This window comes from Idiotropiscis lumnitzeri, chromosome 14 (genome assembly GCF_059441095.1).
Source record: "Idiotropiscis lumnitzeri isolate Australia: NSW breed Sydney's pygmy pipehorse chromosome 14, RoL_Ilum_1.0, whole genome shotgun sequence".
Taxonomy (NCBI): domain Eukaryota; kingdom Metazoa; phylum Chordata; class Actinopteri; order Syngnathiformes; family Syngnathidae; genus Idiotropiscis; species Idiotropiscis lumnitzeri.
Window position 1 is genome coordinate 20,087,246 of NC_142404.1, and position 27,738 is coordinate 20,114,983.

Genomic DNA, 27,738 nt, shown 5'->3' on the forward strand with positions numbered 1-27,738 from the left:
GCCTTTCTTGGTATCTGAAAGTTTTCAGGGTGCACCCCTCTTGTTTTCGGACGGTCAAGTCTCCTTTTTTTCAGAAGCGAGACCCAACTTGGTGTTGGCGCTCGCCATGTGACTTCCTGGGGCACACCATCCTATTGGCTCCTTTGCGACCCCTGGTGGACGTTAGTGTTCGCGCTCTTGAGTGGTCTCCATCCTCGTAGTCATGATTTTTCGTGTTGGTCTTGGTTGCCCTCAGTCCTCTGCCTCGCCCGTCTTAAGGCGTCCCACAGGGTTCAATTTAAGGGCCTCTGCAGTTTTCGTTGTCTTTCCTGCCACTCACTTCTATTTTCGAGGTGTTTTAATGCCATGGGCCACGCCCCCTCCTTTCTATTCGTCCTCTTGCTCGTCTTTCTCTTCAACTTTCTCTTCTCCTCCTCCTTCACCTCTTCTCGACCTCCTCACCCTCTTCCGGGTGTTCTTGCTCTTCTTCTCATCCTCTTCCCACTCTTCTTTTCCTGCTCCTCCTCCTTTCCGCCACTTCTTTCTCATCTTCTTCTTGCTCCTTTTTCCCTCTTCTCCCTCATTCCTCCTCCCCGCCATCTTGCTGCCCCTCCTCAGTGTGCTCCTCCTCTTTCATTCCTCCTTTTGCTCCTCCTCCTCACCTTCTTTGAGTCCTTGCGGTCTTTTTGTTTCCATCCTTTTGCTTTTCTTCCTCCCTTCGTGCTCCTTTTGTCCTCCTCCTGGTCGTCTTCCTCCTCATTCTCTTTACCTCCTTCCTCCTCTTGGTCTTTGTCAGCCAAATGAAATCAGTCCAAATTGAAAAAGGTCGGGGAGGGTTGCTGGTGTTTAAAGGTCAGCGTTTGTTTTATCAGCGGGGCGGGAAGATCGCTTTTGCCGCTGCACATTTGTTCTCTTTGCCGGCCGGCGCGCTCATGCTTTGAATTTTTTAGAAAGTGCAAAAACAAAGTAGCAAGGTGTGAAATGAGCCCCACGGGATTTTTTTTTTTTAATTGCTTTTCGATGTGCAGTCTGTGTGTCGAAGCGAGCGTCGAGCACGCCGTCGTCCGCTCGACGCTCGACAGCTGCGATCCCTTTTTCAATCGGGACGGCCGATGGAATGTTTGAGCATTTGTTGTCCACCCTCTGATGACTTTCACGCCGTCGGTGCCTTCCGATGCTTTGAGGCCCCCTCGTAATCCATCATCGATATGTGAGGTGATCTGTTTCGGCTCCCAATTGGACGCCACTTTTGGGTTGAGTTGAAGTGTGCAAGGTGGCGGTCATCTTGAAAAATTGGCGACAGGGGCAATTAGGCGTATGACGTGCTCCATTTTCATTTGACGTGATTGAATTCAAGTCAGTCTGCATTGAATCGGGAAAAAAAAAAGATCGTTTGACCTTTTTTTAATTTTCAGTCTTTTGCGATGGAATGTGCCGATTGTCTCAGACGATGACGACGGCACCTGACGCACACGCACGTTCCACATTTGGAGTGAGCAGCTTGCAGGCAAAATGCAGACGACGTGCTTATTTGGTGTTGACGAGCGACGAAAGAGCAGAAGGCAGACAGCCAGTGCCGAAAAAAGGGGGAAAAGACGCGCAAACGTGCGTGTTGTGCGAGTTGTGTTGCGGCTCTTTTGGCCGCTCGAACTCGTGCTGATCGCCACCTTGCACAATAGAAATGAACACACCAGACAGAAATAATTGAAAAAAAGAATCAAATAATCCGCTGGCGTGTCATTGTGTTATGATGAGCGCCACCACGCACAAAAGTCAGCTCATAGAAATAATCCACATAGTAAAAAAAAAAAAAAGTCCACAGCGCACATGAATGCCTGACAACGTGCACAAAATGTGCAAACGTCATTCGAATGAATAAAGTGACTCGTCTTGCTGCTTATTCAAGATTGTGACAAATGTTGGTGAAAATCCACAAAGAAGAAAAGAAAGAATCGAGAGTCGATGAGGGTCACGTGATCTTTCCTCGCCACTTGATGACAATTGCACGATAGAAATGAACACAAGAAGGAATTGAAAAGAAAGTCGAGCAGCAGACTGGTCACGCGTCGCATCACGTTTGTTCCTCTCGCCACAAGTTGCTCTTGAATGAACCCCCAAAGAATTCGGAAATTGCGTGTCGTTCGCTTTTGACTGGATTTTTTTTTCTCCTTTGTTTCTCTAACGCAATTTGTGAAAAATTGTTCCGGACAAAAGTCTTGGGACGCAAACGTGATCGGAGGAGAGCGCCCACTTCCACAATCCCCCTCGGGCGTCCTGTGAATCTCGCTCTCACTTCGTCTTCATCTTCCTTGACCTTTCCTTGCTCGTCTCATTTGTCGACTTCGTGGGGACTTTTTTTTTTTTTTTCCGGAATGTCACTCACGAAATGTTTTGCTCAACTTGACAAACCGCTGTTGACAATATGAAATATTAATAGGAGTAAAAAAGTTGGTCAAAATGTTACCAGTGTGTAAAAATGTTTGACTTTTTTTTGTTGTGGCTACGTGTGGTCAATAGGGGGCGCTCGGGTGGGTGGCGCCCCTCCACCGCATCAAATCAGACCGATGACAGAATCACGATTCTTTTTAGAAGTCGAGGAAAAGGCAAACTTGGGCGTAAGGAAAGGTGCCGATGTTTCCGGACGGCTAAGCGCATGCTAACCATGTCGAGGCTGCGCTTGGCGTTGGTGCGCAATCCACTCGGACTCAGACTGCGGTCATACTGCAGATCGGTTCAGATTTTTCAATTCTGAAACGGGATATGATGGAGTCTGGATGCTCAGGTTGCGCTCATCCGATCGTCAAAAGGCAAAAACGACGGGCCGGACGAGCTCAAACGGAAACGGCGCACGAACGTCCACTTAAATGCTAATGCTAAGCTAATCTTCCAGCAAATCTTGAGCGAGTAATACTGAAGGCGGCATTCTGACGCTAATTTGAATTGTCGTCACGTTGGAGTCGTGCTTGCCGATCGATAATGTCGGACTCAATCAAGCGGAATTAAAAGCAGACGTGCGTCCACATTTTGGATGAATTTCTCACTCCTAAACAATTTTGGGCATTTTCTGCAATGTAATTTCTTTTTTTTTATATTCAGTGAAAAAAAATCATTGACAAATGAATCAATTCTTCAAATCTGCGTTACTCGCAGCCCGAACCAAATCCGAAGCTACAGGAATGCTAAAGCTAACACGGAGATCAATTAAGTGCGAATCATGTTCAGGTTGTGCTTGAGTGAGAGTCCTGCGCAGATGGGCGGCGTGAAAAAAACTTTCCAGATAGATGCTAATGCTAATGCTAAGCTAAGAATGTCCGGGCCGCGCTGGGCGTGCATAGTTGGCGTCGGCGCTCACACGCAGCTCTCGTCCCGTTGGTCCTGATCTTGCGCTTCTTTGTCCCGGCGAAAAAAGGAGAAGTGGAGGCGTTCGCCCCCGAGCGAGGGGTACGCCATGGGCGGGATGGTGTTGACCAGGATGAGCTGCAGCGGCTTCTTGGCGGGCGCGGCGTAGCGGCAGCGCAGGTAGCGCAGGAAGGCGGCGCGGTACGTCTTGTTGAAGAGCGTGTACACCAGCGGGTTGACGGCCGACGACAGGTAGCCCACCCACACAAACACGTTGAGCAGGCCCCCCACGAGGGCGCCGTCGCAGGCCGGCGCCTCGCAGGCCGCCACCAGCACGTTGGTGATGAAGAAAGGGCACCACATGACCACGAAGAGGAAGAAGACCACGCCCAGCACCTTGGACGCCTTCCGCTCGTTGCCGATGGACTGCACGGTGCGCCGGCCCAAGAGGGCTGCCGGCGAGCCGCCGCCGCCCGCCTCCCGACGCATCGGCGAGGCCTGCGGGAAGAAGGCGGCGGCGGCGCCCCACTTGGGGCGCGGGACCAGCCGGTCCAAGCACAGCGTGGCCTCGTTGCGCAGGGCCCGGATGGTCAGGAAGTAGGTGACCACCATGATGGTGAGCGGCACGAAGAAGGCCACGAAGGAGCCGGCCAGCACGAAGCCGGCGTCCGTCAGCAGGCAGCTGCCGTCCTTCAACACCTTGGACGGCTCGCGCAGTCCCAGCACCGGGATGGGCGCCGAGATGCCTGCGCACAGCAAGTCAAAGCGTGGCCGCTTAGCGAGGGACGCGGCGTTCCCAGTTGGCGCGTCCTGACGATTTCCCGTTGTGGACGCGACGCTCGCGTCGAACCGATTTGTGGCACCATTCGGGATTCCGCGTTGTTGCACCAAATCACTTTGCCGGTTTTTGCGCGTCGTCTCGCGGTTGTCACTCCTCCCGTACGCCGGATTTGGGATTTTGTGTTGCTGGGTTCTGAGTCAAAAGAGATTTTGCGACGGTTCCAAAGCTCCAAATTTGCTTTCTCTCCGTTTGAGACGAACGATTTGGATTGCGGCGCGCTCACGTGTGAACGACAACGGTCGCCGCGGCAACGGAGCCGATGCGATCGTTCCGAGGCTCGCCTAAACGGCTTCTTCTTCCGTTGTTTTCCCAAAGCGACAAAAGCTCGCTGATGACGACACGCTCTCGTGACCTCGATTAAAAATGAGCGCAGCAAATATTTGAAATGAAAACCATCTGCGTCACGACAGATGCCGCAGTGCTTATGCTGTCAAGCCGCGCCGTGCGCGTGCGTGCGTGCGTGCGTGGCGGCCCGGCGGTCTCCGGTGGGAGCGTCGCACTGGCTCATGTCGTCGATAGAAGCGGACCAAGCCGGATGGAGCAAAACGGCGCCGACATTTTTTTTGCCACATCGCTGGCCCTTCATTGTTGAACGGCACAGGACGGCACAGGACGAGAAAACGTCAACGACGGCGAGATTAGCGTCAACTGAACAAAACAAAACCGACCAGAAAAGTGGTGAGGCAGGCCGCCAAAAGTCCGCGGAAAGGGCTGCAGGACCTTGTGGCAAGTACTGGCTGTTTGCTTCATGCGACAACAATCTCCTGTCTCCATCGCTGCGCTGAGGTGGGGGGGGGCGGTGTCACACACACACACACACGCACACACACGGCTTTGTTGTCCTGCACTTTTCTGAAATGCGAACACGCTAACAGTCCGACACTGACATGTAGCAAGAGAGCAACCCGAGTCGCATCAAAAAACGGAATGACGAGAATTTGCGATCATGCTAACATGTTCGAAGATGGCCGAGCAACCTGAACGCTGCCGTCGTCGCCGTAACCGGCTCCCAATTCAAAGAGCCAACAGGCTAACAGGCAAAGTGAACGCGTCCCTTAGCAAAATTGTTGAAGTGGAAGTGGCAGATTCTTGAGAATTTGAACGGGAGATGTGAATTGCTCGATCGCTAAGTGGCTCAGCGTGCGTCGATGTGCGTTGGCACTTGCCGGCGGAGATGGTCCACACGGCCGCGATCTTGACGCGGGCTTTGGTGCGCGAGTTGAAGCGGCCGTGGTGGAGGGGGCTGCGGATGGCCACGTAGCGGTCCAGCGAGATGGCGCACAGGTGCATGATGGACGCCGTGGAGAACAACACGTCCAGGTAGATCCAGACAGGACACAACTCTGACGGCAGAGGCCAGCTGTAATCTGAAGCGGAGACACAAAACACACACGACGGCCTTCAAAAGCAACCAACGCCGTCGTCGCTTCCCCGCCGCAGCGGTTCAAGTTTCTGCCTTCCGCCGCTGGCCTTTTTTTTTGCGCCTTCCGTGTGCGGCGGCACTAAAGAAAAAGCGATTGCCTCAAATGTGCAGAAAGCGCCGACTTGTCAACCGCGGCGGGCCCCAAAGACGTGACAGCGGGCTTGTTGCCATGGCAACACTCGAAGTGGACAGCACGTTCGTCTGCGAGGCGCTTCGGACGCAAACCAAACAAATATTTTTTCTGGAAAAAAACGAAGTGGCCAAACGGTCGGCTGCTTACCGTAGAGGATGGTCACCATGGAGACGGGCATGACCAACAGGCCCAGCAACATGTCCGCCACCGCCAGCGACATCAAAAAGTAGTTGGTGGCGTTCTGGAGCTTCTTCTCCAAAGACACGGCCAGGATGACCAGGACGTTGCCCGTCACGGTGACGCCGATCACCGCCAGGATCAGCAGCGCCGCCCAGTTTTTGCCCGCCGCCGTCGCCGCATCCTCGCAGAACCAGGCCAGCCCGTCCTCGCCGGAGCTGTTGGCGACGTACGAGGGGCAGCCGTCGTGGCTGGCGTTGGCGGCGCCCGGCTGGAAGTCGTGCAGGTTGGGCTCGGGGATGAATTGGGGGGTGCCGACCGCCACGCTTTGAACGATGAGCTCTGACATGTTGCCGCCGCCGCGCCGGTTCATGGTGACTCCGGCGGCTCAGGGTCTGGGAAACGGCTCCAACGCGGCCGCGTTTGGCGCTCCGAAAGCTCGCTCATCCTTTGCCAAAAGCCACCGGCCCATTTTTTTTTTTTCTTTCATGTAAAAAAAAAAAAAAATCCAATGAGTCAAGTGTCCAAGAACACGGTGGAACGGAGGAACCGGAGCAACCTGGATGGACGCATGCTGAGGCAAGCGCGCGATGATTATTTCCCGTCTTCGTCCTCACTTGTCGGATCCATTTGAGGTGGAAACGATTTTCATTGGAAGTCGCGATCCCGAGTTTTCCATCAACTTTAGGAGGGCCTTTCCTACCTTGCGCTCTCGACCATCAGCTGAAGCTCGCGGACGCGATTCTCCCAAAACGGCAACGATTCCTTGCGAAGCGTTTGTTGCTGGAGGGAAGGCAACCGTCCGAGCCGGAATGGATTTGCGCTTGCGGTCTCCTTGGCGCTGTGGCTCGCCTCGGCTCTTTGCGCTCTCAACCGGGAGCTCCCCCTCCTCCTTTTTGCTCGCTCCGTCCATTTGAGCCCTCGCTCTCTTTTACGCCACGTCACGGCGCGAGTGAGCGCTCGCCTGAAGGAACGTTTGCGGCGGCGCTCACCTTTGTCGTCAGCCTCCGCGTTGAGATCCCCGACGGCAGATGCGCTTGGACATTTGCGTGCCGCTGGTCCGATAAGGTCACGCCTCCAAGACGTCTTCTTGGCCGCATGCCGACGTGTTTGCCGAAACGTGTCCTTTTGGTGAAACGAGCAAAGTTTGGCAAGCAAGTGCCGTGGCGCCGTGACTGACAAATTGCATTTGTTTGCTTGCTCAAGAAGCTCGCAAGTCAATTTACTCGTACGTCAAAATTGGGTTTTTTTTCATTCGTGTCTGCCGTCAAAAAGAAAGAATCGGCGCCGTCTTACTTAACCGAACGGACTTTTGCGATTCCTTATATCTGTTAACCTCCAACAAAGAAATCGGATTCATTTCATTCAAAATTGTGGATTTTAGTTTTTGTGCCTGAGGTGAGAGTCGCTTGAGGAGGGCCGGACTCACTTTGGCTGTTTGAATTTGGGAACGCAAAACGATGGTTAAAGGTCAAGGTCAAAAGAACAAAATCAAAAAAATGTGACCTCCAGTTTGGCCATGAGCAAAATGTGAACCTTGCGAAAAGCGAAGGCCTCGCTCTGAAGTAGGGCTGGGCGATATGACCTCAAATCAATATCGCGAGAAATTGAGCAATTTTACCTCGATAACGATAAATGCACGATAAATTCCCCCTGTGGACTAAAATCAAAATAAATGCAGGAAATGCATATTGACTGTTTTTTTTTTATATTGACCAACTGGTACACATTACTTTCAATGAAAAATAAAAGTACAAAAATCATTTGTATAAACATTCCAAATAGCTTGCTTTACATGACTTGAACAATGTCACAAAGAAAAAGGGTACCTCTTGCAAAATATTTTTCTGCAAATAGATTGCGCCAAGATACTCTCATGATGTAAATAATGCCAAAAAAAAAAAGCCCCTTACTTTTTATGGTCATTTAAAAAAAAAAAAAGCAAACACTTGCTTTGAGAGCGTCAAACCTAATTTGATTCAATTCCCTGTCTTGAAGGTTGAAGCCCAAATTTGAAACACTCCAACAGGACAAATACTTTTAAGTGCATCAAAAGTTCATCCTCATTTAATCTTCAACTTTGAAACTTTAAAAGGTAATACGAACAGAACAGGAGGGCAAAAATTGTTGTCGTGTGCCGCTTGTGTGAGTCTGAGTGTGCGCGCGCGTGGGCGCGAATGAGTCAATTGAGCAAGTCGCCACTTTTGATCATCTCGCGCCCTCTTGTGGCTTCAATGTGACCTGCAGGCACCGCCGTGGATCGGTCGTTTAATAATAGCAGCGCCTCTTGTGGTCGTTGAAGGTGGTGCGGTTCCCAAGTGGCCATCTTTCTCGTGAAAAAAAAGACTCATGTTCAATAATAATAAAAACGCCAGAGATCACTGCTTTCTTCTTCAGTAATTATTCTTATGAATACAAGTTCGTGGGAAGCGATTTTTTGGTGCGAATCACAAGAGGTGTTGTACTTTTAAATCGTTTATCCTTTTTGCCTTTTGTGCTTAATGGGAGCCTGTCAGATGCCACCTCTGTCCAGATTAATAGAGACGTAAAATTCCCTCAAATTAAAATGAAAAACTTAAATGACAAATAATAATAATTCAAATATTCCAACTCCTACTTTTTTGGTTATTCACTTTTCGCGTGGAGGGGGTTTCAGTCCCAGTGAACCGCGAAAAACAATGTATTGAACTCTGGTTGAGCTCTACTGCCATCTGCTGGCCGGCCGAAATTTCGACAGACTCGGATCCTTTTGGTGCTTTGAGGCGGAAGCGGAAGCGGGAATGCGAGACGACGACGACGACGACGACGAGGACGAGGTGGAAGACTTGTCGAGTCTTGACAAATCTTCGCCACTTTTTGACACTTTTCTCACTCGCAGCTGGCGGACATGAACAACATGAAGAAGGTGAGCGCCGGCTCCCAACTTGTCACTAACATTTCCACTTGACAAAAGTTAGTTCGCAATTCGCCTGCTTCACTTTCGCCCCAAAACTTGCTTAACTTGTTAGTGACGTTTTGTTTGTTTGTTCTGTTTGATTTCCCGGCGAACAACAAATTAGTCGTGACATTTTAGTCCGACAAACAAATTTGGAGAAACATTTATTGAAGCAGGCGATGGAGATTCGCCAAACTTGAGCTGGAGTGGCGCGACGTTTGCGGCAACACGAAGAAGCTTCAACTTGATATTTTTTTATTTTTTGCTTCAATTTAAATTTTTTTGCTGCAACTTGTCATTTTTTGGGGGGGCCGGCTGGGGGGGGGGGTTCAACTTGCGTTTTGGTCCGCAGAAGTTTCAGGCGGCGACGTCAAACATGAACACAAAGTCGCGAAAGTTCCAAGTTGTGGATCACACTTGAACTCACGTCCAGGTCCAAATAAAAGATGTCGCGAGGCTTGAAAAGCACCAAATAATTGTTGACACTTGTCACTTTCAATTTGTGCGGTCACTAATTGAACGTTTTTAAAATCTTTTAACTACCGACGTGGAAGAATGACGAAATGGTTTTCCTCGGCGTGTTCCAAATTCCAGTTTCATGACATTATTAAACATTTGTAAAATGCCACTAACTTGTTTGTTCAGTTGCGTCATGTTTAATGCCAAGTTAAATGTCGTTGAACGATGAAAACAAAGTCATTTCATGTGATAACGAGTTTGTGACACTATCAAGCTATGTGCAAGCGAGTGAAATATTTTATTTGAATGTAGTGATCAGTTTAATGATGTGCTGAGAAACCGGTTCGGGCCATTCGTGAAAACATTTAATGTCATAACAATATGGTTAGTGATTCTTTAGTCAATTTTATTTTTCAAGATTTATTCATAAAATAAAACATAAAAAACATTCTATCACTTCAATGTGTATCACTGACTAAGGTGATTTTATTTATTTATTTTTAAATGTTATAATAGTTTGTGACCGGCATGTCATGATTGTTCCAACGATGCTTCTGCTAATTGGGCTTTTACTTATTTCGTGCTCGTCGAGCGACAAAGCACTTCCAATTTGCATGGCGCTTTTCTGGACATTCAAAGACGCTTTCCGATTGGCGACGTTTGCAGTCTCAGCTGTCCTGGGCAGGCTGACGGAAACGCGCCTGCCAGTTTGCGGCCGCCGACCTTCACCAAACATTCACAACCGGCCGCGCGCAAGCGTGCGTGGCACCCGAGGCGACGGGGACAGAATGTCTTGCCCGAGGCCACGGCGGGAATCGAACGGCCGACCTGCCGATGACTGAACGACCCGTTCCGCCTGAGGCCGCAGTTTGTCAACGAAAGGGACAATTTTCCTTCTTTCTTCCGCGGCCGTTTGCTTTGGGCCACGTGTGGTTTTCGTTCACATTTCAAGTGCACTTTTTTGCGTGAGTGAGTTTGTGTGTGCGTGATGCCTTGAATTTGTTTATGAAAATCTTACACCAGACAGGAAGTTGTTGTGCCTGGGGCCGTAAACACTTATTTCCTGTTTCACACGTCCCCGTCCGGTCCGGCTCATCTATTTTTGGCCCTGGTCTTCGGTCGTAGAGCCAGTCGAGTTGGTTGGGATGGTGGTGCGCTTCCAGCAGTTCCAGTGGTTTTGGTGGCTTCAACTGTTTCCAGTTGTGCCAGTGCTTCGAATGCTTCCACTGGTCAAAGTGGTCCCCACTGGCGCCACTTGTCGCACTGGATCTGACAAATTCCAACGATCCCAGTAGATCGAGCATTCTCAGTAGTGCCATTAGTTCCAGTGGTCCCGATGGTTAGAGTGGTTTCAATGGTTCCTGTGGTCTCTGTGGTTCAAATGATCCCAGTGGCTCCACTGGTTTAGTTCTGGTGAATTAAATTGTTCCCGTGGTCTCAGTGGTTTCATCTCCTTGCCGTGATTCTGTTGCCAGTAATGGTTGCTGACGAGTCCACAGTGCCAGTGTTCTCATGGTTCTTTGTCCCTATTTGTGTCCTCTCAGATATACTAGCCGCTGCGGATGTTGCCATAGTAACCATGGAGTGTCCTGCCATCCTTCTGGACCCGGTCCCGACTCCAGGTGCGCCCCCACCTACTTGTCACCTTTGGTCACATGAACCTTGATCACTGATGGTTGCGCTTCCCCGTTTGGACCTCCAGATGGCGGCACTGGGCCCACCTGCAGCCTGGCATCCCTAAAACGCCGTGCCTGGGCCAAGAGTAGGGAGTCCACTTGGCAGGAGACACAAAAAGCCCAGACCTCCTCCGAAAGCCCACAGGGACCCCCGCACCAACCGCTGCCAGACTGCACCAAGCCCAACGAGGATCCGAAGAAGACTTCTGGAGAACCAGGTGAAGTTCGCCATCTACACCGTGTTGTTTGTTGGCGGACCTGCGCATACGATCCATGCGGCTCTTTGATCGTGTTGATGATCTGGTTCTTGGATCTCGCGCAAGATCGGATTCTGTGATGTTCGTCATCGATTTGCTTCTTTGGTCGTGGTGATAGATGGAATTGTTTGATCCTGTTGCTCCATCTGATTAATAACATATTGCTCGATTTTGTGGTTTTTTTTTCTAGTCTTGGTCTTGGTAACAAATGGCGTTCTTGGATTTTGGTTAGATCTGTCATGATTTGTGGCCTGCAGCAAACTCTTTGTGTCATCAGAACGTCATAGGACGCTTGTTTAGATGTTGATGGGCAAAAGTTTTCAACGGCATGGCACACAACTGCCACCTGGTGGCAGACTGAACAACAACTCGGGTTTCTGCCCCCTGCTGGAAATGTTCTTTTCAAGAATTTGAATTTGAATCGTCTGCTTGCATTGAATTGTTGCTGCTTGCAGTCAGGCGCGTCCATCGTCAGGGTGTCGTTTTCTTGGAGTCGGCAGTGACGCTCTTAACTCCTTTCTCTGGTCGGTTGCTGTTGCCGATCCACGTCAGCTACGTGAAGCGGTACGCTAGCAGCGGCCGACCTGCCGTAAATGCTTCCTTTTTGGATGAGGAGAACAATTTGTGCGCTGCCGTCACCCCGGAGGATTTTGATCTTGTGGCTGTTTGAACCGGTTAGCATTCCGCTAGCCGCTATGCTAAACGCGGCCGACACAATGCCAGTCCGATATTTCCCTGCCGGCGTGGCGGCAACAGATGGAAATGTTTTGTGCTCTTGTTTCAACACGCCACGCCACACGTTGACGTTTTCTACCGCTCTCTCTTCTCTCACTCGCCTTCTTGCGCTTATTTGTCAGTGTCATGTCCTAAAACAAACACAAAAAAAAGAAAAGAAAAGTTGTTGTGCCTGAAGCATCAAGAGATTTCTTTTTTTCTTTTTGTTCTAACCAGTTTGAATGTCTTGCTGCGTTCTTTCTTACTCTTTGTGGCTTTGGCAGGACTCTCTCCCAACAAGATCACCTGCTGGCTTGACCAATGCAGGTAAGTCGCGCCGCTCTCCTTTTGCATGATCGAAGGCTTTATTTTTCTTTTTTAAGCCATTGATATTGAATGAGACATCCGTTTCGGTCTTCAAGAGCGCATCAAGTTTTTCCGAACAACTTCAACAACTTAAAACGGCAATCTAGATTTTGGGTTTGCGTTTGGCTAAATGAACAAGTTTCTTTGAATCAGCGCTGAGGACCAGCCGACGGCCCGAAAAGTAGCCGCCAAAGCGAGCTCAGCGCTTGCAGGTATCATAAAATGAACACTCGCGCGGTTTTGAATGGGGAAAAAATAGCGCCATCCGGCGGACAAATGAAAGACGTCCAAATTGAAGCCTTTACAACGTTTGCTTTCTGAAATCAAAATCAAAATGGCAAATTTTGGGGGTCTTATTTTGTGTTGTTCTGCCACATTTGGATTATTTGCAGACATAACAATTTGAAAAATGTTGCAACAAAAAAAACTGAACGAAAGCTCAATCACATTTGAATTAAAAAAAAAACGAGGGGAAAAAGGAAAGAAAAAAAAAGTCTTTTTAAAGGTGATTTCAGGGGCGTGTTATACTCGAGCGCATGCAGGATTTTATGGTCATTTAATTGTTTATGAAAAGAGAAGTCACGTGTCAGAAATATTGAACAGGTCAGCTTGTACCAAATAGCAACATTCTACTTCTTTGTGTGATTTCTAAAAAAATGAATAAATAAAAATAAAATCGTCTGGTGTGCATTGAATGCAGTCAGCGCTCCATCTAGTGGGCAAAAGGCGCAATGACACTTAACAGAATTTCTATGAAGGCGACGTCAAGATTGTAGCAGCCCAATTATGACGATTTCAATCCATCTAAAATCCAATCGGTTGGGCCCCCCCCCAAAAAAATGAGAGTCGTCGCCCCCTACAGTCGCGGAGGTGTGGGCGTGGCTTCGCTAACAACGTGCTGATGTGCAAACCAATTGGCTTATGGTGTTTCTTTTCCCTGGACGCGCCAAGTTGTGTTTAGTTGTGTTATCAGCCCGCTGACGTAGAACCAACACAGTCTTTGCCTAGATATACACACGCACGCGCACACGCCCAAGTAGACGCTGTCAAAAGAGAGAAAGTCAACAAGGGAGGAGTTGCTTCTTCTGCTGCTGAGTCAACACACACACACAGTGTTGCCATGTATGCTAAGTCACTCATTACCGTGGCAACCGCCACGGGCCCCAACATGGCCGTGTGTTGCAGGACGTGCGAAGGTGGCGCCTGCGCCGAGTTGCGCAAGCTTTTATAGTTCCTGTTTGTGCGCCAAAGTGTGTGAACGTGCATTAGAAGGTGTGTGAATTTGTGAGGGTGTATTTGCATATTAAGAGTATGCGAGAGAAAGTTGCTGTGTTCACGTGAAGCGGGAAACAAAAAAGGGTGTGTGTGTGAAAATTCAGGGATCGTCGCGCGCGTGCGTGCGTGTGTGTGTGTGTAAATGCAAAGGTGTCTTATTGTTTGCGTGTGTAAGGCTAGCATGAAGTTTGTCCCATTGATAAGCGTGTCGTCTTGCGTAAGCGTGTCTGGCTGCCTCTAGTTCAGTGGCCAAGCAGCTCAGAGCGAGCCAGGCCAGGCCAGTCCGGTCTGGTCCGGTCCGGTCCAGTCTCGTCTGCCGCTGCCGGACAGGTAAGTCTGCGTCGGCTAGCATCCGCGAGCATGCGTTAGCCTCGTAGCATGACAGCAAGTTTGCGTCGCGCAATCAATTCGTTGACCTTGAGCCGCAGAAGGGAGCGAGCCGAGCCGCTTTTGTGACGTCACCCCGTCGCGTGTGCGTGTGCGTGTGCGTAAAGGGACAGGGATCATTTTGTGTGTTTGCACGCGTGCCTGCGTGCGCCTGTTAACTCAATTACTGCCATTGACGGCGAAAGACGTCAAATATCTGCCATTGAGTTCCTTTGCAGAGGTGTTGTTGCGAGTCGTTTTTTGTGATCCGTCAAAGTCGTTTCTGGTGCCCACGATGTCGTTTTTCTTTTTGCGTTAGGACGCCACTGGCTGTGTCGCTAGACGATCAGAGCGCGCCTGCGTGCAAAGGTAAGCGCTTCTTTGACACACCCACCAAGTTGCGACGGGATTGACGCCAACGTTCGTCAATGGCCCGCAGGGGCGGCGAGGAACGGCTGCAGCTTCGAAGATGACCTTTCGCTGGGAGCTGAAGGTGAGGACGTCGTCGTTGCCTCCTTCCGCACGCCACGGAAGCGCATCGCGTGAACGCGGTTTCACGCCTTGGGTGGGCGCTGTCGTATAGCGCGGCAGATTGTCGGAGTGGTGCGAGGTTGGACGGTGACGCTGCAAAAACTTTCAAGTGTCCAGTGGTGCGCCACTTTTACACGAAGAGCTGAAGTACCCAAAATGACATTTTCAGTCCGCCGCTTTGGGAATCGATGGCAAAAGGGACGAAGGCTTTCGGAACGGTTGCGACTTTTGGCGTGCGTGTTTCGATCGGGCCTTCTCGAGGGAAGAAGCTGCAAGAGGTCATGACCCGGATGTGGAGGGTCCGAAAATTTTGTCCGCCCTTTCTCACTTCTTGTTGCGTTGGAGTCCTCAAGAGTGGGGCGGGGCCACCAATGATTTCTTTTTTTTTGGGGGGGGGGGCCGTCCCAACTGTCTGTTGCGGTTGGATTTTTCTCCATTTTGGGGTCAGCAGCAAACCGGACTGTGATGGAAGAACGCAGAAGTCATTTCAGGATGAAAAACGATGTCCAAGAGTGCCTCAGCAGCTCCTGCGACAGGCAACTCCTCGTCAGCAGCCGCAAGAAGTAAGAAGGCCGCCCCTGGTTGCACAACTTGCGAACCGCTGGCATCACACGCGGGTTGTTGGGCAGCTGTGGCAGAAGACGTTTCCTGAAGTCCAAGTTGTGTTGCATCTTGTGCAAACGCAGCCTGCTGGATTGCTGGCTGTGCCGAGTTGCGCTCGTTCGTGTCGTGGGAGAAGAGCAGTGGAGAGGGGACGCATCCTTGAGGGACCCCCCCAGCCTTACTTGCCGCGCGCTGCCTCCGGTGACGCCATCGATCCACTGGCGGACGGCAGGTGACACGGAATGATGGTGTTGAGCGCAGATCTGAAGTCCACCAACAGGATCCTCACCTGCGCCGTCAGGGCCCAAATGGCTCTTTGAGTTTTCAAGGTTGTTGACCTCCGCTAGCAGCGCGATGCTAAAGGAGGCTGATCGCAATAAAGCAGCGGTGTGGAAAGTCCAAAAATATCATTTTTGGACTGTTTGTTTCAGGATTACTATTACTTTAGTTTTTGACGTTGTTCTTTTGATGCGATTGCAGCCGACCATCTTCAGTCCGTTAACAAGAAGACAGGATCGTGGTGAGTCCTCTTCAATCTCGGTCGTCTTCTCCTCAACTTTCTGCCGCTGGTTTGGCTCACTTCCTGTTCCGCCTCCTAGTGGCAGTCTGGCCGCCGATCAGAAGAGGGGTCAGTTCAAAGAAAAAGGACGGAGTATGAACTCCACCGGGTCCGGAAAGAGCAGCACCGTGTCCAGGTCGGTACCCATACTGCCACCTACTGGCGTGGAGTGGAGTGGCGGCGCCTCATTTTCTGTCCGAACTCCATATTTGCTGTTGCTCGAAGGATGACGTACTCATCAAGTCCGATAGTTTCCAGCGCATTAGCATCTCGTTAGCATCCTGGCTACTCATGTTGCTAGGCAACCGCGCAACCTGGATGACTTCATTTTTTCAGGTTTTGGGTTAGTTTGTATTTTCTTCAACTTTTTTCTTTGCTTTTAAACATTTTGCCAACTTATTAGGGGGCACATTTTTTTTGTCTTGAACTTTTCATGTTGTCAAAAAATAAGGACTTTTTTCCCCCCCGTCCCCCTAAAGTGTTCTTGACTCTTATGATGATGAACAATTCTTGTTTATTACGAAACGCATGAAATATTGCGCAGGATTGCGGTTCTCGGCGTGTGTTGACTTGCACGTGTGGCGCCGCATCCACAGTGTGTCGGAGTTGCTGGACCTGTATGAGGAGGACCCGGAGGAGATCCTACTGAATTTGGGTTTTGGGAGGGACGAGCCCGACATGTCGTCCAAGATCCCCTCGCGCTTCTTCAACGGCTCATCGGCAGCACGCGGCATCGACATCAAGGTCGGAAAACGTTGACGCCTGTCGCGCCAAATCCAAATAAGCTAACGTAGCATCCTGTCAAGCTAGGCCCTACTAGCATGGCGTTAGCACGGTGGCTATCCCACTGCGAGTAGCGCAGTGTTGCGTTTTTTAAAAAAAAAATTATTTCAGCCTCCATTTCAAGTATCCTTGTGAGGTGCAAAATTTGTCGCATTGCAAAATATTGGGTGGTTGTTGTTTTGGTGGATGCGGACTATGACATCACTTCCTGTCCTTGCAGGTGTACCTGGGAGCGCAGCTTCAGCGAATGGAGGTGGAGAACCCCAACTACGCTCTGACAAGTCAGTGCACACAAAAGAGTCTGCAGCTTTTTGCATTTTGGAGTGCCCACAATGCCGATGTGTTAGCAATAGCATTAGCATCCGTGCCATTTGGTTGGCTAGGGCGGTCCAGCTCGCCACCTTCCTCGCTGCTCGCTCGCTTGCGTTTGAGGATCGCCGGGACAACCGCGGCCACACACCACAAAGATGTGCTTGTGTGCCTCTCTCACACACTCACTCATTCACGGGCTCACAGGCGTGCTCGCTCGATGGGCAAAACTCTCACACGCCTCTCAGGCTCACATGGTACACGCGCACACGCACGCACACACACGCGCCTTTGTGCGCTCACCCACACAAACATGCACGCACTCTCACACACAATCGCTTGCCCAAGTTAGACGTGTTTGCACTCTCACACAACCCAACAGGTCCACTCACTTTCCCAGTCCCCACATTCACACACTTGCATGTGCACACACACACACACACGCTTTTGCACTCTCACCCACTTCCACTCTCATTCCACGCTCATACATACAATTACACACTCATTCACATTTTCCCTCTCACAAACACGCACACACGCACACGCACTTGTTGCCTCACATGCACTTGCGCTCTCATATGTACACATTAACATGCACACCCACACACACACACCCCTTTCACATGCTCGCTCACTCACTGACGGTGCCCGAATTCGTTCCCAGCGCGCAGCACGGCGCGATGGTTCCAAGATGGCGGTCTTTATTTGGACGTTGACAAAGTGTTGCTTTTGTCAAAGGAAGTCGCCGTCTTCCAGGACATTCTGCTCCCCCGCAGCGTTGCGTAACCGCGCCAACGACACTCGGCCTGTGCGGCGACGGGCCCCCTCCGCGCTCGCCATTGGTCGCCTCACTTGAGTGACATCAAAATGCACGCTTGGGGCGGGGCCATTTTGCATTTCAACTGTGAACGGAACCGCGCGCTGAGTGACGGTCAGAACTCAACTGATGGACTTCATTCATCTCAAGACAGTTGCTCAAGAATTTGCAAATTCAAAAGATTGATTCGCCGGCTAATTCGATATTCAAGTCCGCTTCCTGCATTTATTTGTCACCTTCTTCCTCGTCTGCGTCTTCTTTCTTCTACACCACAGTTGGTGTTCTCGGGATTGTGCATTAGCGCACGCGTCCTTAAATAGCGTGCGCAGCGCCGCTCCTTTTAACGACTGAACCTTAAAAAAAAAAAAAAAAGCTCCTGATGCTTTGCAGAGCAAGTACATTCCGTTCTTCTATTTTTAAACCTCGCCACCATGTTTTGAGCTTCCGTGAGAAAAAAAAAAAAAGACTCGGCACTTTTCAAGTCTGTCTTCACGTTTTTGACTTTTCAAGAAATAACTTTGTCATGACAATCTTGACCCCACGCCCGTCCTTTTAGCCACAAAAAGAACAAAACTCTCAACGTTGCATTTATCATGATTAAAAAAAAAAAAAGTGTCGCTTTTTTTCCGAACCTAATGAGCATATTTGTAACATCTTTCCAACTTTGTCTGGCAAGGGTGCGCCGATTGTTTTACAAGTCCGACTTGTTGCGACGTTTTCTCTTTTGTCATTTCCTTGCAGCGATGCCACGGGTCTCAAACATGCGGACCGGGGGCCATTTGCGGTCTGCAAGAGGATTCTTTTTCCCCCACTGCTACTTATCAAAGTTTAAAGTTGGTGCAGCCCCCTGCACAGAATTCAAACATTTTTAAAACCCTCAAGACAACAAAAAATAATTCTGATGTGAATTTGCAACGCGCAAGACTCGATGCGGTCCAGACACATCTCGGCGCCGGAGTTGCCTTTGAGACTCTCTGAGCTTTGTTGTGCCGTTTGCCGTCCGCCAGGTCGCTTCCGTCAGATTGAAGTCTTGACCACGGTGGCCAATCAGTTCATCCAACTTTACGGTCACGTGTCCGGTCAGCACGTCCAGAACGTCGGCGGCGGCAGAGATCAAGGTAACCGTGGCGACGGCCACCGACAATAAACGTCCAGGGAGGGTGGCGACCGTCCTGTGGGTCTCAAGTTTGGGCGTAATATGTGAGTCGCTCACAGCAAGGTCCAGCCGCTTGGTGATACTCTTGTCGCTTTTGCCTTGGCCATTTTGCTTTCCCAAAATATTCACGTTGAACCACCTGACCTCAGGCGGCGCCGACGTCGCCAAAGACCCGGCGGCGCCATCGCTTTTCCAGAGGAAAAAATCTGCTCAGAATGTGGCCGACCGTCTGAAGAAGAGCCTGAGCAAGCACAACCTGCTGACGGCGACGGCCGACAAGGCGCCGCTCGCCCCCCCGCACGCCCAAGGCCACGACGGGCGCCCCGCGCAAGATGTTGACGAGCAGCACGCTGACAAGCCCGTCCGCAAGAAGGACAGCTGCTCGCTGGCCACCGTCAGCGAGGAAGGCGAGAAGGAGCAACGCGCGCACCTCGGGTAAGAGAAACGCGTCCAGATGAGATGAAGGATCGAGCGGATATCCGAGGGGTGCGCCGATCAGGCTGCGAGCGATTGTGATTTGCGTGGATGTAAATGTCGCCAAGTGTATCTTTTTGGGTCGTCCCCCCAGCCCAAACGAAGACGGCAGGGGTGAGCCGCCCGAGTCAGCTGAGCCGGTGGCGGCCAATCGGAGCGCGGATGTCGTGCGGGCCCCCGAGAAGGTGCCGCCCCTGCTCGCTCACTTACGCACGGAAAACGCCGACTCCTTCGACATGGAGGAGGTACGCGTTGCCGGCCGACTTGCTATCACGCGCTTTAGCCTTTTTTCAATCGATCCATCTCACATCTCGCAAACAATTTTCATCTTTCTTTCTTTCTTTTCTAATTCCACTTTGCCTTTGGCTGCTTTCTTCGTTTGTCACCTTGTAAAGTCAATCGTATCTCCTCAGATTCAGAGTAACGAAGACGACGCTCTTCTGTCCAGGACGTCCAGAAGCGCAGGTGAGAAGTCACATTAGACTTTTTTTTTTCTCTTGGCGTTGCAGATGAGCTCGCCACCTGCGTGCGTGGCTCTTTGACGTCACTTTCTGGCTCCGGGGGAAATTTCCATGTCGTGAATGTCTGGCGGCTGTAAACGGGCTGTCAGAAGCGCTTGATGGGCGGCAGGGATGCGCTTGCCGGTGGCTTGAGCAAGAGCGCCCCCCTGCCGCACGAGAGCGGCGGTGCACTCAATGCGGCCTTTTTGCCGGCAGACCTGCTGAGGACGGCGAGCCAGCAGTCGGACAGCAGCGGCTTCGCCGAGGAGACGTCGTCGCTGGACGCCGCCGGCAACCTCAAGGTGGACTTTTTCATCGGCGTGCCTTGTGTCTTTGGTCTTTTCGTTTGGCGAAACATAATTAATAAATATTCATTTTACATCCCCTTTTGAAAGCAATGTTACGTTGTCGTTTTTCAATCTTGCTTTTTTATGATTTAATCCAGAATATTAACCAATTATTTAGAAAATAAGTCATTATTTTATTGTAAATAATTCAAATGTAATTGAAAGAAAATTTGGAATTTTTATACATATTTTTTATTATATTATTGTTTCCTATACAACTGTCAAATGTATCCGCAATTTCAATGGTGTCAAATGTTTTTGTGTTCAGGTTCAGGAGAGCAGCGACAGTTGTGACAGCGAAACCACAGTGACATCACACCCCTCGCAGGACGTGGCCACGCCCGTCGCTCTGAACCAACCGGCGTTCGATTTGCCTGAAGTGTCGCAGCCCGCTTGCGGGGCCGGGCTGGCGACCCAAGAAAACCCGAGTTCTCTGGAGCAGGAAGAACACGAACAACGTCATGAGAATTCCGAGCCGGTGCCGCAGTACAAGGCCCACCAGCTCCCTAAGAACCTTGCAGCCCGAGATCAAGTGCCAGGATGTCAGGAAGATCCCCAACAGGACGATGCAAAAGCTTCGCAAGATGACGCCCAAAAAGATCCGCCCCCATCGATTCCGGCGCACTCGGATCCAATGTCCTCGGATCCTTTGTCCTCGGATATGGCGCCCTCAAATCCTCCAACCTTGGATCCTTTGTCATCAGATCTTCACCCCTCGAATCCAGCCAACTTGAAACTGCCGTCCTCAAACGGACCACCCTCAAATCCTCCAACCTTGGAACCGCCGCCCTCGGATCCACAGCCCTCAGAGCCTCCGACCGCAAATTCGGAGTCCTCGGATCGCCTCCCCTCAGATCATCCCTTCGGTCTTCAAGCGCCGTCACCCTGGGCCCATCCTTTGCATCTGCCCCCCTCGGACTCGCCCGTCCTGAGTGCGCTGAGTCGCGTCAAGCAGCGTTTGGTCGACGTGGGGCCGTGCTCCAGCAGAAGGCGTCATCGATGCGGTCTTCCCTTGCAAAGGTCCTCTTCCCTCCCGTCCTCGCTGCTGTCCCCCACCAGGGTGGTGTCGTCCGTCAAGGTCCAGTTGGGGTCGGACCGGGCCTTTTGCAGCCAGCCCCGCTACGCATTCCGCTACATCCAGGAGCCCGAGACCGATCCGGAGACCGCCGACTCGCCCACCTGCATCTCCACCCTGGTTATCCACAACACTCCCAAGTCCGGCGACCAAGCCGAGCCTCGTCCCCTTATGCGCTCGTCCCGCTCGCTGAGGTGTGCCAGCCCCCCGACCGAGTGGCCCTGGATCACCCAGAGCGTCCCCGATCTTTCCACCGCTCAGGAGCTGTTTGGACACTATCGGCAGGGTGGGACCCCGATTCCGGGACCAGATATGGGCTTCTCGCCCAACGCTAGCCCCAGACCGGAGACTCCTATGTCCGCCCCCCCTGTTAACCTGTCCCTGCTGTACCCCACGCCGCCGCATCCCTACGCCAGCCTCCCCAACCTCCTCCACCCGTACTCCAACCACTTCACGTTCAATCAGTCTCCTTTGGGTACGCCGCCACACTACGCCAGCCTGTGGCACCTCCCTCCCGCAACTCCCCCCGTGCACCAGTACCACGGCGGCCACTACCACATGGCGTACCATTCCGTTCCGCACAGCCCGCCCTATCTGGGTTACCACGGTTACGACCTCAGTGCCTTCCCCCCATTGGCTCCAGACCCCATCTCGCATGGTGGTGGGCCGGGCTTCGTCCCGGGTCGTGGCCAGGGTCACAGCCCCCACCACGGTCTACACGGGAATAGTTCTCATCTGGGTCAGAGCCCCCAACCAGGTCACAATCCGGGCACCTGCCTGGCTGATGGCCAGGGTCACAGTCCCTACTCTGGTGCTGGCAACAACCCTCATCTGGGTCATAGTCTTGGTCACATCCCCTACCACGGTGTTGGCCCGGGCCCCTACCCTGCTCACAACCCCCACCCGGGTCTCAGCCCTGCTTACGGCCCACACTTGGGTTTGAGTCCGGGTTCCAGTCAGGTGTTGTCCGGTACGGAGATGCAGCTGAGGAGGGTTCTTCATGACATAAGGGGGACCGTTCACTGTCTCAACCAGGTTGGTTCCCGCTTCCAAGTCCTACAATGCCATCGGTCATGTTCGCCTTGCAAAAGTTTATGCTGGAATTAAAATGGGAGATGTCAATATTGAAAATAATTGGAAAGGGAATTCTTTATGGGTCAATTTTTCACAAATGTACAACTTTTCCCATTTGTTTGTTTTTGTCGGGATTATGCTAAAATGAAGCCGATATAAAAAGTCTACACACCCCTAATTTCAGTGCCAAGTGTTTGTGATGTAAAAAAAAAAAAAAAAAGAAAGAAATGGTGCAAAATGCTACTCAATTTAAAAAGAAACATTTTTTTGAGGAGATGTGAAGATTAACAACTCTGATAAGGTGGTTGCAAAAGTGAGCACACCCCTGCAATGGGGCTGTGTTCACAATGAACCAATCGCAAAGAAATGAGTCATCAAGTTTTTTTTTTAATCACCAAAACCAAGCTTTGGAAAGGGGGTGTGTAGACTTTGGAGATGTCCATTGCAGACCGTTAAGTTCTCTTTTTGGGCTTTGTTTGCTACGGTCTGATCTTTTTAAAGCGTTTGTCTTCTGGCATTCAGCGCGCCGAAGCCTCGGACGTGCGTCCCGAAGCTCCCTGCCAACAGGTAAGCGCCCGCCCACGCGGCCGCAACGCCGCCCTTCCGCACCCCTTAGCCTTTTCCTCGCCTCGTTTGACCTTTGCCCTCCAGGCCCTGGACGGGCTCCGGCAGAAGCGATGCAGCCTGGGCGCGTTCCGGGCCCGGATGGCCGAGCTGGAGCTGTCCGTTGTCCGCCAGCAGGCGCTCGTCTACAAACACCTGAGTCCCGCCGACAGGTACGCTAACCGCTAGCGTTCGCGGCCGGCTAACGCGTTAATGCAATGTGTGTGCGTTTGTGTCTCTGCGTGTGTCTATTTGAATGCGTCTGTGTGCACGTATGAGTGTGCACGTGCACGAGTTTCTGTGTGTGCGTTCTTATCTGTGTGGGTTTGTCTGTGGGCGTCCGCGTGTGTGTTTTGGTGGACGTGAGTGTGTGTCTTTTTGTGCATGAATGTGTCACGTGTTTGTGTACATGGATTTGTGTGTGGCGATGTGAATGAATCACGCAGGGTTTGTTGTGTGTGTCACTTTGGGATTTTGTGCACTTGTGTGCATGAAGGCACATTTGTGTGTCTGCCTGTGCGTGTGTTTGTTTATGAGAAAGTGTGTGTGTGTGTTCGTGCACGTGTCCCGTCTTCCGTGCATGTTTTTTGCATTTACGCATGCACGTGTTTGTTTGTGAGTCCTTGTCCATTTATGTGTGTTTGTTTGCGTGCGCGCGTGCAGGCTTGAGGTGGAGCATCTCGAGGCTTTGCGGTCGGCCGTCAAAGACGAACTGCTCGAGTTGGAACAACAGCTGGAGGACAAACTGACGGAGCTGACACAAGCGGGGCCGCGCAAAGTAAACACTCGCACAGAACACGTCGGCGCACGCACAACCACAGGCACGCCCATACAACTAACGAGCTAACGCCTGCGTTGTCGCTCCTCCTCCTCGTCAGGACGTCAGCACGGACGAGCCATCGGCCAGCTCGGCGCTCCGAGCTGTGGAGCCGGTCAGTTGTCGCACTCGTGGACGTTCCGCACTTTCCAACAGTGCGCTCGCTCAAGTTGCATTTGACACGCACACGCACGCGCACACGCACGCGCAGGTTGTTGAACATGTGAGGGAGGTTCGCCCAATCGAAAAGCGGCCTCGGCTGAGGACGAAAAGGCGAAGGGGTGAATAATTCCTCGGCTTTGTCGGTCCAACTTTGACCATCGCTGAAAAGTGAAAATGGCCCAAGATGAAAGCGTGAAATGCGTTTGGTGTTCAAACATGAACTTCATCTTCAGTCATGTGAAAAGCGTCCCTTGACATTTTTGGAGTTGCGTCTCATTTTTCCAACTCGGAAAGCAAATTCTTTTTTTTCTTTTTATTTTAATGGTGAAAAAGGCTTTTTCTCTTTTTTTTCTTATCTCTAATAACCTTGACGCCCACGAACACGCCTCCACGATTGGATTTTAGCGAATTATTAGTCCACAACAAACATTTAGTGAGTGACTTTATTTTGTGAGTCACACGCCCACTCTGGGACAAAATTAAACTGCTCCGCTTTGCTTTTCTTCTGATGAGCAGCACGTTTTTTTGTTGTTGTCACCATTGACGTGATAACGTTGCAACATTTGAAAAATCAAGTTGCCGTCTTCCTTTCGGGCGTCCCAATTCAAAGTTCGCAGCCACTTGACTCGATAATGTTCATGTTTTGGTTTGTTTTCTTTCCACTTGGCGCTTTTGAAATTGGCCAACTGACTTCTTACCTGTTGGAAGAAATCGCTGATGCGAGTTAGCGGACACACCTCGGTTGAACTTGTGCCACTCGTCAAATTTCAATTGTCATTTTAATTTCATTTAAAAGCAACGTCTGATCTTCATTTTCCTTTTTTTTTTTTTTTTATGTATCGTCCGGACCGCTTCTCCTCTCGAGCGCCACCGGGCTCCGTTGATTATTTTCTATCATGAACAATTTTGTATGCACAGACCCAACAATGATTGCTCCTCCTCCTTCGTATTTTTGCAAAGACTTCCACACGTGCACGCGCTCACACGTGCGCTAACGCTCACAATGCTGATGTGCGCTCGTGCAGGTGTCAGACCTCCTGAGGGAGCAGTTCCTCCTCCAATCAGAGCTGAACTACGATGAGCAGACCGCCTCCTCGCCCCCCCACCGTCCGTCGCCGGGGGTGGACGTGGACCCGCACAGACCCGCTGTGTACCGGGCGTCCATCAACATCACCCCGGCGCCGCCCCCTCGACCTGACAAGCGGCGGGACGAGGACGAGGAGGGGGAGGGGGCCGGTGGCGTGGAGAAGGAGCAGGTCCCGGTAAGATTCGCCGGCGATGACCTGCGCCAACTCATCACAGAGGTGAACTCCCTTGAGGTCAAAGGTCAAACTGGATGGAAATTAGTCCTGAAGTCCTTTGATTCATTGTAATTCTTGAGCTCCAATTTGTTGAGGGCGTACCCCACCCAAGACGCGTGCACGTGAAAAACGGATCAGTCTCAAGACGTTGCGTTTGTTTTGTGCTTCAGATCCGTGAGAGCGTGACGCAAGAAGTGCGGCGGGAAATCATAAAGGAGCTCTTGGCGGCCACTGGGGCGCCCCGCCTCTAACCTGACCGGCCGACGGCGCGTCTGCTGCAAAACACTGAATGTCGACTACACTGTGCGCCGGCTGGCTGACGATCACCTGCGACCACGTAGATGGCAAAACCGGCAACCAACGAGCAGCCGCCACGTCTTGCACCTTCCGTTTGGTTTGCTTTTGCCACTTTGATGGTCTTAACTGCTGCCACCTTAACTACTAAACCCCACCAACACTAACACCAAGACCACAAGCCCTCTGCAGCCGTCACCCCGACCGCCATTCCGCACAGATCGAGAAAAGACAGGCGGGGAAAATGTTGCACGTCAGCAGGACCCGAAAGGGAACTACGGACCTCGGGAGGACTGAGACCGCTCAGCGGGAGCAAACCTGCTCGCTGCACCAGGACCAGGATCGGTCCAAAAAGTAAGACCAGGACCTGTCAGCTGGAGCAGCAAAACGTGAAACCAGTACCAGCAAAGGGAACCCTAACCACTGAACGGGAAATATTTTGTGGCCTAGCAAGTAGAACCAGTTCCAGTCTACCGGGGAGCAAGTCCGACCTGGACCACTCCTCAAGACTTGTATCAGAAAATCAGAAGCAGAAGAACCAAAAGTGCCAAGAGACCTGGACATGAAAGTAGAAATAGTGGGACCGCTCGACAGGAACAGAATCAGGACCAGCAAACGCATGATCAAAAAAATTGGACAAGGACCAGGAGAAGCCGGGACCAGTCAGACCTTAGTCAGTCTTACTTGGCATATCAAAGACCATAGACCAGTACCCCAACAGCAATTTTTCTATTTGTTTGAAACTCACCGCACTGTCACGCAACACGAGGGATGCGTGTGTGTCCGTGTGTGTGAGATTGCATGAGAGAGTGCATGTCATTTTGTGAGTGTGCATGTAATTGTGTGACTTTTTGTGAGAGGACGTGTATGCACTACGTCGATGTTTACATGAATGCGCTCCATCATCATCAGCCTTGAATAAAGTATGAGCTCATTAGCTGTTAGCGACCGCTAATTGTTTGCCAACATACCAACACACTAGTGACACGTTAGCGGCTTGGCAGCTAGCAATAGCACGTTCCTCGCCATGTTATTAATCGGTTAGCGTTGTTGATTTTTGTCCTCTGTGCTAGTCGTGTTGAAATTGTAGATGCTAGCTGTTAGCCACCTGAGCTCAGGAAATTGTGAGAAAATCTTTGACTCACGTGCGTGCAAGCATGCTAGCCACATGTCAAGGCTAAGCAAATTCCGCTAGTTTGCGTGCTAACTGAACAGCTTACGAGGCCACCGCTGGTTTCTTGATCGATATTTCTTTTTGGTTTAAGTCAGAAGAGAGAAAAAAAAAATGCAATGTCAGCCAACTTGCTAATCTATTAGCATCTTCTGGTTTGTGCCACATTTGTGTGCTATTTCAGCGTTATCTAGCATTTTTCCTAATGTAAGCGCAGGCACAAATGAGCGATGTGGTCAGCTAGCAAATGAGTGCTAGCTGCAGCTAAAATGTCAACTAGCCGCGTTTGTGTTATTGGTGGAAACGTTGAAGTTTAGAAGAGGCAAAAAGTGTTGTTGCGGGCAGGTGTGCGTATGTTGTCATGACGACGAGGGTCGCTAAGGCCAAGACATGTGATTCAATTATTTAAATAATGTCAAATGTCTAGCGAACATTGAACCTGACTGTGTCCGGCCGCGATCGTGTTGCATGAACATTTTTTTTTCTTTTAATTGAGTTGATGCTTTTAGCTGACGCGTATACTCCTGACATCATTGGTTCATTTTAATGCAACATACAACATAGATGTTGTTCACCATTTCTTCACTTCGTTTCTTTCCAAAATTGTGACTCTTTCTAACAACAATTTGGTGGAATTTGCTTTTAGCCAATGTGTGCCTGCGTTTGTGTGTGCTCATGTGTGACTTTTGTGTCAGTGCAGGGAGGGCTCACTCGCTAGAAATGAGAATAATAAAAAAATATGTATTTATTTTCATTACAACCGCCTTATGATTATTTTCATGTTAAAACAAACGATGAGTGAATTGTGCTTAGCAACAAGTGTGTCCTCATTCAAATTCAAGAGGAAAAGATGACCCAAGTAATTCTGCTCAGCAACTAAACAAAACTAAAAGTAATTGTGAAATGCCGTCAACTGTGAACCTAAATTGAGCAAGCCTGAAACGCGGCAAAATTGAGCGGGATGTCCGATTACAACCTCTTTGAATTTGAAATGTTTTGTTTGAATTGACACGATAAAAAGAAACGAATATTTTCAGCGAATGAATCACTTCAACTCAGCCACGCGCATCTCGGCAATCTTCGCCAACGACCAATCAGCAGCCAGCGTCAGATGGAGGCGGGATTTTACCGAATGTATTGCCACGGAATTAGTGAGGTCACTTCCCGTTTGCGAGCGATTCAGGCCCAATCCCAATTCCATATTTGCAAGCATTGTGCCCCT

General features: G+C 50.7%; 2 protein-coding genes across 4 annotated transcripts; one reads left to right on the forward strand and one right to left on the reverse strand.

Annotated features, from left to right (window-relative positions):
• Positions 1–1,429: 1,429 nt before the first annotated feature.
• On the reverse strand, positions 1,430–6,941 carry htr2aa (5-hydroxytryptamine (serotonin) receptor 2A, genome duplicate a). Its single transcript, XM_088315458.1, has 3 exons — positions 5,863–6,941; positions 5,326–5,526; positions 1,430–4,064 (listed from the first exon to the last, which is right to left on the reverse strand). Exons 1-3 carry the CDS (start codon positions 6,263–6,265, stop codon positions 3,328–3,330), a joined length of 1,341 nt encoding a protein of 446 aa, XP_088171584.1. The 5' UTR covers positions 6,266–6,941; the 3' UTR covers positions 1,430–3,327.
• A 1,682-nt stretch (positions 6,942–8,623) lies between these two features.
• On the forward strand, positions 8,624–27,264 carry itprid2 (ITPR interacting domain containing 2). Of its 3 annotated transcripts, none has more exons than XM_088315775.1 (22): positions 8,624–8,797; positions 10,831–10,902; positions 10,983–11,180; positions 12,218–12,260; positions 14,260–14,309; positions 14,380–14,433; positions 15,555–15,594; positions 15,674–15,769; positions 16,230–16,377; positions 16,637–16,697; positions 18,550–18,660; positions 18,848–19,133; positions 19,267–19,417; positions 19,586–19,637; positions 19,889–19,974; positions 20,288–22,129; positions 22,670–22,735; positions 22,820–22,944; positions 23,435–23,549; positions 23,650–23,703; positions 24,776–25,054; positions 25,222–27,264. In XM_088315775.1, the coding sequence occupies exons 2-22, from the start codon at positions 10,866–10,868 to the stop codon at positions 25,300–25,302; spliced, it is 3,975 nt and encodes a 1,324-aa protein (XP_088171901.1). In that variant the 5' UTR covers positions 8,624–8,797; positions 10,831–10,865; the 3' UTR covers positions 25,303–27,264. The 3 variants fall into 3 exon arrangements, with proteins under 3 accessions (XP_088171901.1, XP_088171900.1, XP_088171899.1); XM_088315774.1 differs by having other exon boundaries at positions 8,666–8,797; positions 24,776–25,012; XM_088315773.1 differs by having other exon boundaries at positions 8,666–8,797; positions 22,691–22,735.
• The last annotated feature ends 474 nt before the right edge of the window (positions 27,265–27,738 follow it).